The 13,884-nt window shown below is 37.0% G+C and overlaps 1 protein-coding gene across 2 annotated transcripts in view; it reads left to right on the top strand.

The window, feature by feature from the left end:
- Positions 1 to 240: 240 nt before the first annotated feature.
- LOC117168412 (mitochondrial proton/calcium exchanger protein) overlaps positions 241 to 13,884 on the top strand; it is a 16,694-nt gene continuing 3,050 nt past the window's right edge. For both annotated transcript variants that reach the window (XM_033354047.1, XM_033354046.1), the window contains exons 1-4: positions 241 to 392; positions 1,555 to 2,006; positions 3,046 to 3,216; positions 5,313 to 5,627. In XM_033354047.1, coding sequence (XP_033209938.1) covers positions 335 to 392; positions 1,555 to 2,006; positions 3,046 to 3,216; positions 5,313 to 5,627 — 996 coding nt within the window. In that variant the 5' untranslated portion in view covers positions 241 to 334. The remainder of the gene's footprint in view (positions 393 to 1,554; positions 2,007 to 3,045; positions 3,217 to 5,312; positions 5,628 to 13,884) is intronic.

The following is a 13,884-nucleotide window of genomic DNA, read 5'->3' as shown; positions in this document are numbered from 1 at the left end:
GGTGAGGGCAGCACCTCGATAGGACAGAAAATGTGATGTCCTATATATATAATTCCCCACTCTGACGCCCCGTACCGCATCTACGTTTATAATATCTTTGGTCTGGGTTTGTTGGTTTTGTCACTGGGCATCTCTGCCAACTTCATTCTTCTAGCATTCAAAAGCTAGGGAATTTTTATGAAAGAGTTTTGGTTGTCCTGTCTACAGCTGATGCAAGTTTTTCGACTAACTTCAGACAGGGGGCATAAAATGTGTGATGGCCGTGCCTTGTGGTATATTTGCAAGGAAAAACTGTTTCAAAACTACTCGAGAAGGGGGAGATAAATAACTTATAATGAATCCTTTAGTTTACACGAAGCCAATAATAGCCTTACACTTCGGGGCTATGAGACGTATGTATTTCTACTTGATACCGATAAACTAATAAATTTCATTCTTTTCCTTGGACATACGTGCACAGTCGACGCTGCCAGAGCTCGTGTTTATGTAACATTAAAAATATTGTTGACATCCATTAGTATCTATTTATAAATTTCAACTTCAATATCTACTAACTACACTTAACCGGGTGCACAAACATGTTTTGCATACACTAGACATTTTATTGTAACGTTTGACAGAGATGAAGGTTAGGTTCCAAAGTCTACAATGGCTATGCTACATCACGCAAGTTCCGTAGTCATTTCAAAGCTAACATGTGTGCCGGGAGCGATGGGTCTTTATAATTTATAGCTTATGTTTTTTATCCTTTTTGTTTAGAAACCTTTCACTTGTATGTGCAATCCGTAATTGAATTTTTATTCAAAATCTTTTAGAAAACAATTTTATTGCTGACGTGATGTACCCCTGGCGAACCGAAGGAACCGAATGGAGTCTCTACAAAGTACCTGTAAAGACTCCATTGGGTCCTTTTTAAAAAACTCGAAAAAACAGCAAAATCAACTTTAAAATTTTTGAAATTCGGACTGTTAAAATTCCCTATAAAAGGCCACGGAATAATCGCAATAGAGAAACACGGATTTGAAATTTTTAAATCGGGGGCGGGAAGGCACCCCTGTGACTGGTCATAGAAATAATATACAGTCACACCCCTGTCCGTCTTCCAACGCCCCCCCCCCCCGGGCACCCCTGTGGCTGGTCATAGAAATAATGTAAGATCACACCCCTGCCCCTTTTCCCTTGTAGGAATCTACATAAAAGCTCCTTTTTCTTGTACAAAAATCGCCTATCGGAATGAACTTAAGAAATTTAGTAAATTAAAAAAAAGTTTTAAAAATCGATAAATCGAAAACTATTAGAGATCGATTTAAAACTTTCAGATTCATGTTTTTCGCTAAAAATCCTACAGGAATCCACATTAAAACTTTGTCACCACGGATATTGTAATCTTGCCTACGTTTGTCTGTTTATTTTCCCTTTACTAAATCCTACGTCTATGTAATTAATAAAAATTGTGTTCGCTGACCCGAGAAAAAATTCAAGAGAAAAAGTTATCAAACTGAGGTAACGTTTTTTAAATGATTAGTTAGAATTTGTGTATAAATAATTTTATAGGGTGTTGTTGCCGAAAATTGTGGTACAGCGAAAATCAGAGACTCTGTAGTTTGGCACTGATACACACAGAAGTCAGAAACACCAGAGTCGGTCCGAGTCCAAATTTCATAGGAACTTATTCAGCGAATGTGAAACAGTTTCGGATTAATAATTTCCACACCACAGCATCATGGAGAGAACGGGAACCCTCGTCAAAGGTCGAAGAAACGGTCAAGAGCATCAAGGAGGAAAAGGAAGAAAAGGAAAAATTGGCTTCTGTTACATCAAAAGATGTAGCAAAAACATCGGAGAAAAGTCTAGCGGAAAAACGAACATTATGGCAGAAAGTCAAGGCAGAAATGTTGCACTACTATCACGGATTTCGATTATTAGGCTTGGATATGAAAGTATCGGCGAAATTGCTGTGGAGAATATTACAAGGAAAAGAATTGAGTAGAAGGGAGCATAGATTGGTATGTGACACATGTATCCACCTTATTATCATAGATATAGAAACTTCTCTCATATTCCATTTTTAAAGTTTTAATATGAAATTATTCATTTTTTTCGTTATGAAATAATAATTAAAGTATTAAAAGAATTTTATTTCTAAGTTTTTTATTTCAAAAGCTTTGAATTATAAGTATTCAATGCTAAAGTCTAGAGGCTTAAACTTATGTCACTATTAGTGATTCCAATTTGCAGAATTCTAGAAGTTTTCATTTAACAATCTTGATAATATTATTTTTTCTATATTTAAGACATTAAACTTGAAATTGCATCAACTGTTCAGGTTTTTTCTTGAAACTGCCAAATTTTTATATTTAAATTTGAGATTCTTAAATTTAAAAGGATTCAAGTTGTGAAAATTTCAACTGTTACATAATTCTTCTAATTTGAAATAAATTTGTTAAATTTATAACGTTTCAAATAACAATGTTGTTGAATTTCAAACGCTATTTAAAATGATCTAATTTATCAAGTTTCGACTTACTATTATCCAGTTTTTAACGGTATAAATTTAAATTAAATTCACTTTAAGGGTTGCATTTTAAACCAAACAATTAAAAAGCATGGAGTTTTAAATTCTTCTAAAAGTGAAAAAGTGACTCGTTGGAAGACTTATTGTAAACAATAAAAATTGTACTTTTAAAAATTATGAACATTCCAAATTAAACTTTTTGACTTGAAAATGTAAATTGTTATATTGAATTTGGTATCTGGTCTTTAAAATTCAGCTATTTAAAAGATCTAAACTGTAAAATTTGTCATTGGAATCGTAGGCGTTTTAAAAAATTTCGAGACGGACTCGTTCAATCTAGCTTACATTATTTCATGCGAAATTAAGTGTCATTTAAAGTACATACATTTTTATACATCAATTTATATATAGATACATTTTTCGAGTAAAACTGAGAATAAAAAAGTGTTAGGTAAATTCCTGGGTCAGTCGCCACCTTGAAAAATATTTTTATATTGAATGTTTTGATTTACACGCAATTACATTTTCAGTTGGTGAAAACGACAGGTGATATGTTTAGGCTGATACCATTCTCGGTCTTTATCATCGTACCATTCATGGAATTTTTGCTGCCAATAGTCATTAAATTCTTTCCTGGGTTATTACCGTCTACATTTCAAACGGCATCTGATAAAGAGGATAAACTCAAAAAAGCCTTAAAGGTAGGTTCTTAGAAGTGGATGTACTAATAAAAACAAAATATCAAGCCAAAGATGTTGGCAAGTTCCCGCAAGGAAGGATTTCATAGGCTACATGATTCGAGTCGTTCCAAAGGAAGAAAATCCAAGTTTCCTATTTTTTTTACCACTGATGTAAAAAAGAAAAATGCAACATAGTAAATTATATTTTTATCGCAACGCCACATGGCAGGAGTTTCAATTTAAGACGTCCTCGAGGAAAATCGGACTAAAAGAAAAACTTCCAGCATAGGGGTCTGAAAAACCAAATGTCATTTTATTATATTTTAGGCATTGATAATAAGAAATAAGAAAATCACTGTCGTCTCAACCAAGTTCAATCTAAAAGTCTTGTAACTCAATGGTACTTTGCGGAATACAAGTATGTGATGATATACAGATAGTTTAAGCACAAAAATAAAGTAGTCTTTGAAGGGTTTTTTAAAAAGATTAATATATTTTTAAAATCGAAAAAATTTATCTTGAGATTTTTAATTTATGTTATGTGCAAGATATTTTGCACGAAAAATGAAGTGAAAGTTTAATTGGATATTCCTTTAAAATGATTACCTGGAGTTCTGCCACGGGTTTTTTAGTGTGACTTGTCGGCGTTTGGCATTATACGGACCGGATTACTAGGCAATACTTTTTGGAATATCATTGTCTGATGAACCAATAATATTTTACCTACGAGATAAAAATAATCGCCGGAGGGCCTTTTTTTAAAGGACGAAGGCTGCTTCAACACGAAAAATTTTAATTTTCTGGAAAATTCGTAATTTTCGTTTCGTGAGTGTTATTTTACATAAAAAATTAACTTTTAGGTTTTTTATGTTTTCATTATTTAAAATTCTTGCAAAACCGTTCTAATCGAATTTAGAAAATCTTTTGCAAGAATTTTCTACATTTAAAATATAAAAATCCTCAAAATGGCTGTGAGATATAATTTTTTATACTTTTTCAAAAAAATTAAATTTTTTCAAGTTTTGTGAAAAGCCCTCCAGCGATTACTTTTATTTCGTTACAATTACAATTACAATTACAAATTTTCAGGTATAGGAATAATATCTTGTTATCATGAAAGCGGAAATAAAAAGCTATTAACTGGCGTAAAAAACTAAAAATCAGTGTTTTCCACGTTGGATCCTTCTCTTCGTGGACGTTCAATTCACAGAAAATTTTAACGTAACCTTGGAAACGCACCACTGGAACCTGAGGGGAACCTTCCATTGTTGTTATTTTTAACAGCAATTATCTCGTAAACCGTAAGAGATAGGTAAAAATAGATGTCATTTTTGAGTACCGTAAATATTACCTTGTAATATGGTATATATATATATATATATATATATATCATAAACTGGCATTAATTTTGACCTACCACTTACGGTTCATCAGATATTCATTGATAATAATAACAGTGACGACAATTTATCCTTTGAACGTTTCAGTGGAACGTTTCTGAAACGTTCACAAGTGCCGGACATTTCACACGCTCAGGAAACGTTCCCGGAATGTTCCATGCTACTAGGGTTGTAATCGGGGTTATTTTTAATAGGCGAAACATTTTACAACTTGGCCCTTCCAACTTTTGATGATTACTGGCATGCACGACCTGCAGTCTGTGAAGTGACGTCACTTTACCTTGCGTCGTACATGGTAACTAAAGAATACAAGCCCCTTCCGAGTTTCTAGACGCCCGTAGGCTGTTGGTATTCATGCGGCCCACGCGCCAGCTTTAAGTTCAAATCTAACATAAATTAACCAAATGTTTAAAAGAATTAAGCTTTTTAAAATATGAATTTGTTTAAAAAAATCGCCCTTTAACGATTATTTTAATTTTGTGCGAAAATGTGTATATCAGCACAGACTTGTATTCCGCAAAGTACCAATGAGTAACTAGACGTTTAGGGTGAAATTAGTTGAGACTCCCCTTGTCATGCCAAATGGCCACCCTGTAGCACAAATATTGTCGGAGCTAGGACTGGTAAGCGACGGCTGGTTTCTGGCACCGCGTAGTCTATGAATTTCTAAACATTATATTTATTATCAGTACAGCTTTTATAGTATATTTCTTACAGGTAAAAATAGAAATGGCAAAATTTTTGCAAAAAACTCTGGATGAAATGTCTGTGCAGTCATCAGATCATCGATCTGAGAAAGCTAAGGAATTTTCTGAATTTTTCTACAAAGTTAGATCGACTGGATCGGTTGCATCCAATGAAGAAGTACTCAAATTTAGTAAATTGTTTGAAGACGAAATTACTCTAGATTCTCTTTCTCGACAACAGTTAATCGCCTTGTGTCGAGTTATAGATGTCCAGACTCTTGGCACCACAAATTTTCTGCGGTTTCTTCTTAGGATGAGGCTTAGAAGTCTCTCTGCTGATGACAGAGTAAGTTAATTACATTAAAAATGTATTAAAAAAATGTCAAATTATCATTATAATGCATGATTATCAATCCCAAGAGACAGGCGTCATTTAGGATAGGAGCCTCTTATCTCATTGGATGGGGGACGGACTCCCGACGGATTGGTCAGGGACCGTGAGTGTCTCAAGAGTCAGGCGTGATAGTGGCTGTCTTGAGTGATATTAATGATCGCAATAAGTAGAGTCCGTGTGGATAGGTGAGCTCCTGTGGAATAGGTGGGGTTAGGTATAGAAAGTCGTAATATATAGTCGACTTTCGACATTGAACTTTTCGACTTTCAAAGTTGATTAATCGAGACGTAAAATTGAAATATAAAATAGTTTGACCACTTATATTGTGTGTATGTGTGTATATATATAAAAAAAGTTTTGTTCAATAGTTTTATGCCGTTACAGGTTATCACAGTCGCATAAGTATTTTTCTCAAATGACCAGACACAATTATTTCTTTCATAAGTTACCATTGGCATTAATTTCTATCTTAAATTATCAGACATACAACTATAATATTAATTATCTTATAGCTTACTTCCTAGAATACCTATTGCATAAACCACATGTATTCATCCAGGCTTCGAAGAAATATTAGAAATATTAGCTGTTCTAAATGCTATTATTGACAAAAATTAAATTGCGACCTTGATGACATGGCTAAATTCCCATTTGAGGTCCTCCCATAGGTTAATGGATTGGGATTTTTTTTCGAAAAAAGGTGTGCGATAATATAATGTCGTGAGTTTGATCGGGTAACCATCTAAAACTTCTGCATAGTCAATCGATTTTCTTGTTTCAACCGAAAGGTCGAAGTCAGTCCAGAATTCATCATCACCAACTCCTGGATGTGGTTCTTGTTTTTCTTGAATTCTTCGAATATCCTCTCTACTTGCTCCTATTTCACTTGCAAACAGTTGAGCTACACACAAAAAATGAATTAATTAAAATTAAGATGTTATTTTATGATTTAGAGTATCAAGAGAAATGATTATCTGGAAATTTTAAAACGGTAAATTTGAGATAGAACGGACAAATATTTGTGATATTTAAACAGAATTCTCATACCAACATGATGCACAGCAGCAGAACATGCATGAGCATTGGCAAACCCCTCCTTCTTCAAACGGGAGTCTAACAGAGTGGCGGCCAAGTAAATGTAGATGTTTTCGGTTTCTGAAAACTTGGATTCGATTTGATCAATTACCTTTTGCTTGAGGTTTAAGTTAATTGGCGTGCTCGCTTGAATGGCATCGTTAGTTGCTACAATGGCTTCAGGATGCTACTTACTTCTCTCAATGCTTCGACCTCATCACCAGGCAGCATATTTGGTGTCTTTGACCTGGTCTTTTTGTCCAGTTTGAGTTGTATCAGGACTCAACTCACAAAATCAGCGAGCAGCAGGAAGCGCTCCAGCATCTCATAGCAGGAGTTCCATCGTGTTCTGACTTCTTGTATTAGTTTAAGGCACTCTTGCTCGGATCTGCCTGACAATTATTTTTCCTAAACAGAGTTTTTAATGATATTTCTGCATTAACATTCACATCTTCTGGTTCGTTCACGGGTGTTTCCGTATCCTTAGATTCCAGCTCGTTGTCGTCAGGAATAATTGGATTCTCCGCCACTGATGGGATTTGGTAATCATGAAGTCCGATTGCACCTTGTCCTATGCCGTTTAATTTGTGCGCTATGCCTGAAACATGCTTCTGAATCCCGAACTCCAGAATTGTGGCACCTTTGATGTTGGCTCCAGGATCACTTACGACGGCGGAAATGCGATCATCAGTGATTGCCCAGTCGTCACACACCTGACGCAGAGCACAGTGGCATGTTGTCCTTGGCAATCATAAACAGAAGGGCATCTAACACTACTACGTCTCTCGACGCACCAGCTAACAGGAAAAAAGCATTTCTTAAATTTAGAACTCTCTACATACTTATAAATAATAAGAACTCTCTACTACTAAATCGTCATTCTCACCTGAAAAGGATGTAACATTGCTTATGCGTTTATTCATCGGACCAGGATGTCTGAGTGTCGTTTCTGTCGATCTTCTATGATGCTTGACCTGTGTGGCAATAAAAATGAGATAAAACTCCATTCTGGATAGTTACGATTAGGAAAAATTCACGCAAAATAGGATAGAATAATGAAATTATAGGAAATTGCTATTCTGTCAAATCATATAAGGTAAAACAAATATTAGGTAAAATTTCATTGCGTGTAAATACGATTAGGAAAAATTCACACATAAAAGAGTATAGAATATACACTCTCAGAAAGGACATCGCACACAATACATGGGAAAATGTCTTTTGGTGGATTTGGCGGAAACTTGTAAATATTGCAGGTTATAAGGGGACAATGAAATATCCTTAAATTTTTTTTAATGGACAGTTTCAGCGATATACAGCGCCAATCGCTCAAAATCGGTACATATGATATATCTGCATAGCATTGAGAGCAAAAACAACGACAAAATAAGAATCACACATTAAAATGTGATCGAAATTACGTCAGCCTATCCCGTTAACTCTCACAGCGCGCTTCTCGGAACAGCTGAACGCTAAGCACTCAATATTTTGCATTAACTTCAACACTCACAGCTTGAGAGAAACAGCGATAGTAAAATACCGTCAGCATCAAGTGCGATCATAACAGTCATATTAACAACCTGCAACAATTATTCTTAAATAAGGCCAGTATCAGAATGCTATTGTGCTCATCATGTATATCGTCGACTTCCAGCAACGATCGAACGCTAAACACTGAATATTTTCAATTATTTGCCAAATTCACAGTTCCCACTTCCAACAACGATCAAACACTAAGCGTTCAATATTTTTGACTAACTGCAATATACATATTTTTAGAGAGCAGTTGTGCTAAAATAAAATCAGTATCAAGATCCATTGTGCCATATTTCGTCCACTAAAAACAACGTTCGAATGCTAAGCGCTCAATATTTTGATTTAACTGTAACACTTGCAGTTTTAAGGCAGCAATGGTTCTAAAATAAGGCCAGCATCAAGTGCGGTTGGGACAATATAGCATACAAGCTCCACTACATGTTTGCATCAATGCTTTAGGTTTCTAGTAAGATCATGTTCATTAGCTACTATTTCGTTATGAATAAACTAATTATTAGTTTATTATTAGTTTATTGGATGCCACGGCAGGCATCCAATAGAGGAAGAGCGATGCTTTATGACCCGGAGAAACATCAACACCAAGGTTTCTCTCAAGCCTAAAGATCTGGCTAAAATTGATGATGAGCTTCGTGAACATTTTTCCGGAGAATCCGACCTCGGGGCTATCAATTATTTTGTGTATAATGCAGCGAGAGCTTTGGCCGATGTGAACCGTAAAACAAAGCAACGGTTGTTCATATGACCAAAAGACGAATGCATCAACTTGCCATAAATATAGGCTGGGCAAGACAGTACGCGTCCCGCATTCAGTGTGTGATTCACTACATCACATCTGGCAGGAATTTTACCGACAAGGTTCACACCCGTTATCACACATTTAACAAGTCAAAGCTGCTGACCATCGGGCAGCATATTGTAGAGAGAATACGGATACTATCTGACGCTAAGAGAAGTCTAGAACGGAGGGAGAGGTGGGTCCGAGAAAATCAACAGTTTCTCTCTGACCCATATCGACTCCTCCAAGACCCTCCAGTTACTGTCGACCCCCCGCCCGAACCAAAGGAGGTCGAAGTATTTTGGAGATATGTCTACGAAGTGCAGCATAGACAGGACGAAGACTCAGAAAATATAAATAGTTTCAAGGAGCTGTATGATGCCCTCATAACACCTGATGAAGAATACCCACCCATCACTACCGAGGAGGTGAAAAAAGTTTCAAGGGGGATGAAGAACTATTCCGCTCAGGGACCAGGTTGTATCAAAACCTTCTAGTGGAAGATGTTTCCTTCAACCCATCAGCATTTGGCCCGTATTTTCACCTCATATTTAAAGTTGGAAGAGCCGATTCCGGAGTGGTTGGTGGAAGGGCGCACAATACTCCTGCCGAAAATAGGCAACTTAGCTGACCCAAAGAATTACAGGCCAATCACTTGTCTGAACACCCTGTATAAGATATTCACAGCTATCCTAAATGATAGGATTGTTCGGGCAATTGAACCTGTGTGGCAAGAAATGTACGAACAACGAGGCTCAAAGAAAGGCGTAGCGGGATGTTCGTAGAACCTGCTCATCGATAGATGTGTCTGCAAAGATGCAGCATTTTACCAGCGTGACCTATCGATGGTCTGGATTGATTATTGGAAAGCTTTCGATTCGATCTCACCTTTCAGAGAGATGTCTTTCAGGGCGACACCATGAACCCACTCCTCTTTTGCCTTTCTTATTGCCACTATCTCTAGCACTTCGCCATTCCGACGGGTAATTTTGCGGCAAACCTACAGATCGAAAGTACAAGGTCCCTCATGTATTTCACATGGACCATCTTAAGATCTATGCTAAAAACAAAGAGCAACTACATCTAGCTCTAGGGATTGTCAAACGATATACCAAGGAAATTGGAATGGAATGTGGGTTAGACAAATGCGCCAAGGTTTACTTGAAGCGAGAAAAACTTAATGGCATCCCTGAAGACCCTGAGCTCGTCGATGGAAACGCTATACGACACCTTTGCGCTGGAGAGAATTATGCATACCTGGACGTGCCACAGAGCCGCATTCAGGATGTGACATCTATAAATGATACTCTTTGAAGCAGATACAAACGTCTCATCCGGCAGATTTCGTCTTCCGGACTGTGGACGAGAAACAGACTATCTGCAACGAACATGCTTGCAGTCCCGGTAGTACTCTATTCATTTGGAATGGTTCCATGGACGAAGAACGAACTCAGATCCCTTGATATCGGGACACGAAAGGTTATGCACATGAACAAAAGCATGCATCTTAAGTCTTCTGTTCCGCGACTGTACATCTCACACCGTCAAGGTGGTCACGGAATATTGAGTCTTGAATGTCTTCACAACAGGATTATTCTGGGTACAGCGCATAGAGTCGCAAATGGAAGAGACCCTCTTGTTAAAATGGTCAGGAAGCACGAAGGAGTGGGTAAAGGAGCGTTTCTGTACAAAGTAGCGGAGGAAGCTGCTGAAACACTCGGACTTAACTTCAGTATTAGGGGTGAGCAAAATGCATCAAATCTTATCTATCTCGAGTACTCACTCCTGAAAGCCCGGATTAAGAAAGCACAAGAGAAAATCTTTCGTGAACAGCTCCTCGATAAGAGGATGCACGGTATCTTCCACAGAAATGTGGAGGAACAGTCAATGTCGTGTGAGTTAACCTTTGCTTTCCTTAAATCACCCGGATTGAAGTCTGGTACGGTGGGTTTCATTTTGGCATGCCAAGACGGTGTCATTTCCACCTTAACATACCGTCGCCACATTTTGAGCCAAGACATTCCCGATGATAGCTGCAGGGCGTGCCATGCACACCCCGAGCATTTAGCTCACATACTATCTAGTTTTCCAACTCATGCGGGAACGACCTACATCCAAAGGCATAATGCGGCACTAAGAGTGTTTTATTACCATCTCTGTCACTCTTGCGGCGTTAACCTTAATATCGCTCCTCTAAATGCTCCTAGGGAAATCGAGTCAATTGTCGAGAATGGGAAGTGCTGTATATACTGGAACTTTATATTCTCGACAATTGTTTCTGTTGCACACTCGAGGCCTGACATGGTTCTTCATGACTTCGAAAAGCGAACCATGATCATTATCGAATTTTCGGCACCAGCTAACAAAAACATCATAGAAAACAAGGAGAATGAAAAGAAAGAGAGGTATAGAGACATTAAAAGGAATTTGCAGCGATTGTAGCCGGAATATTCTGTTAAACTAATCGTCCTTATCATCTGCGCTCTTGGAGGTGCCAAGCTTTCACCCGTTAATATCCTGAAAAGTATCCCTGCGTGTCAACAATATGCTAAAACACTTGCGGGAAAAATGCAGAAGGCGGTAGTCCTTGGGTCTCTCCGTGTTCTTAGGGTGCACGAAACTTTTACCGGATCATCGTATTGATTCCATTGCAGACTGTAACCACCCATCTCACGGTCGTGAGACGTGGTTGTGGCTGAAATTTTACCGCTATTTCGCTGGGAGCGGATGTAATTTTCAGATTAGTATTCGCTCCCGGCGAAATCCTGCGGTTGTCCTTATGACAAATATAACGTGCACCGAAGAAAGGGGGCTTACTCTGAAAAGTGAGATTTTTCAGGGCGAGCGGTTGAAGTTGACGCGATAGACGCGAATTTTAGGAGAGAGGGAAGGCTCACGAAATCTTCACATTCCACTTACCGCTGCATTCTTACGGAAAGAGATAGGTGATAGACAAAGACGTTGGGTGAGACGCGTAGATGAGGTGGTGAGTGGCGGTAGGTGTTTCACGGAATGTCGAGCTCTCGAGTCAAAGTCCAATTTCTCTGGTGCCGAATAACTCAATTATTAGCAATAATAACGCGTCACATATATCCCCGATAATGTAAAATCTTGCAGAAATCATTTAAACGATAATGGCTTCATTCTAAAGAATTTGTTTCCTGGCTTGTGTTGTATCAACAGAGCTTACGTTATCCCAGGACAGCAATTGCAAGTATTTTTACAAGGCCTTCATGTTGCGGGAAATCAGACGAGGTTCGAGGATGAAAATAGTTTCCACTGATGACGAATTCGAATCCTTTTCTTCTGTGATAAAGAACAGTTTCTGGAATTTTTTGCTAACGGACGTCCCCACCCACTTTTTTGTGGGTTAATTAAAAAAAGTTTTAATTTAGCAAAATGTGATTAATTTGCATAGCTCTTAGGAAATAGTATCGATTTTTTCAGTGTTGGATTTCCCCGGCTTTTTTCCTTGGATAAGAAATATTTTGCCTTCAAAATCTGGGAAATGATAGCGAACATGCTAACGGACGTCTCCACATACTTTTTTTTGTGTTTTTTATCAAAAAATTTTTGATATTGCTAACAATATGTCTATATTTTGAGGTTAGGTGTGTTACAATTCTCCCGGGTGTTACTTTCAAACTACACAATATTTTTGGCCGAAAACTTTGGGCTTATAAATAAACATAGTAACTAATCTCCCGGAACTAACCTTCTTTGCAGGCAACCAAAAATGTTTATTTCATAAATAATTTCCAGATTATCGGGAAGGCAGAGATGAAAAACGACGTAACCTCAAAATAATGCATATGCATAAAATTTTTATTTAGCACAATACATTTTTTTGTTATTGTCCCTCAAAAAAAGCCTGGGGACGTCCGTTATGATATTTTATAGCACCTCCGAATTCAGCATTTAAAAATTTTCGTTTTTGTGGAAAAAAGCCGGGGAAACTGTAAGTATCACATGCCCTTAAGTGGGAACACCACTCTGAAAGCGTGAAAATTAAGGGAAGCGTGAAAATAAAGTGATTTTTATGAATTTTTTTTTAGGTAGAAATAATTGTTTGAGGCTCAGACAACTAATAATTTATTTATCATGTATTCAGCTATATTCACACAAATTTGTATTTAAAAATATAAAAAATTGCGTTATTTATATACATCAATGTAATGACGTTATAAAAAAATTACCCCTCCTGGTGGCAACGATGCAGCAGTGAAAAATCATCTGAAAGCAAAAAACTAAAAATTTTATTAATCTGTACAACAATCGCTATCGTTGTACGTAGCGGTTATTTTATTTATTTATTTTTTTTTTGTTGAGAAAATGACCCTGGTTTGAAAAATTAGTTCATTTTTTGACCCCGTTTTTTTAAAGGGCATGAAAAAAATATTAATTTTCAGAATTTTGAAAAACGACTACGCACAGCCTTAGCCAATATAAGTACAAAAATTTCAAAAAAATTAAAATCAGTTCATTAGTTTTCGAGAAATCAATGTCACCGTGTTAAACAAAAGTCGTTTTTAGAAAACGCGTAGTTTTCATTGCATGTGAGATAGCGCTAGTTGAAATAATACGTGAAATATTAATACTTAGATTAAACTGTCTATTCCTGGACCATATGATGGTTCATTTTCCATATTTTCAGCATTGTTTTGACCTTTTTAAAAATATTTTTTTATGTATTAGCAGCGGCTAATACAAAGGGAAGCGTTGTAACTCTCTACATGCACTTATTTTATTGGGTATAACTTCGTCAATTTTCAAGATTTTAAGATGAAAATTTTTCTACATATA

The sequence above is a fragment of the Belonocnema kinseyi genome, chromosome 2 (genome assembly GCF_010883055.1).
Source record: "Belonocnema kinseyi isolate 2016_QV_RU_SX_M_011 chromosome 2, B_treatae_v1, whole genome shotgun sequence".
NCBI lineage: Eukaryota > Metazoa > Arthropoda > Insecta > Hymenoptera > Cynipidae > Belonocnema > Belonocnema kinseyi.
Note: the sequence above shows the minus strand (reverse complement) of the source record. Positions and strands in the feature narration are given on the sequence as shown.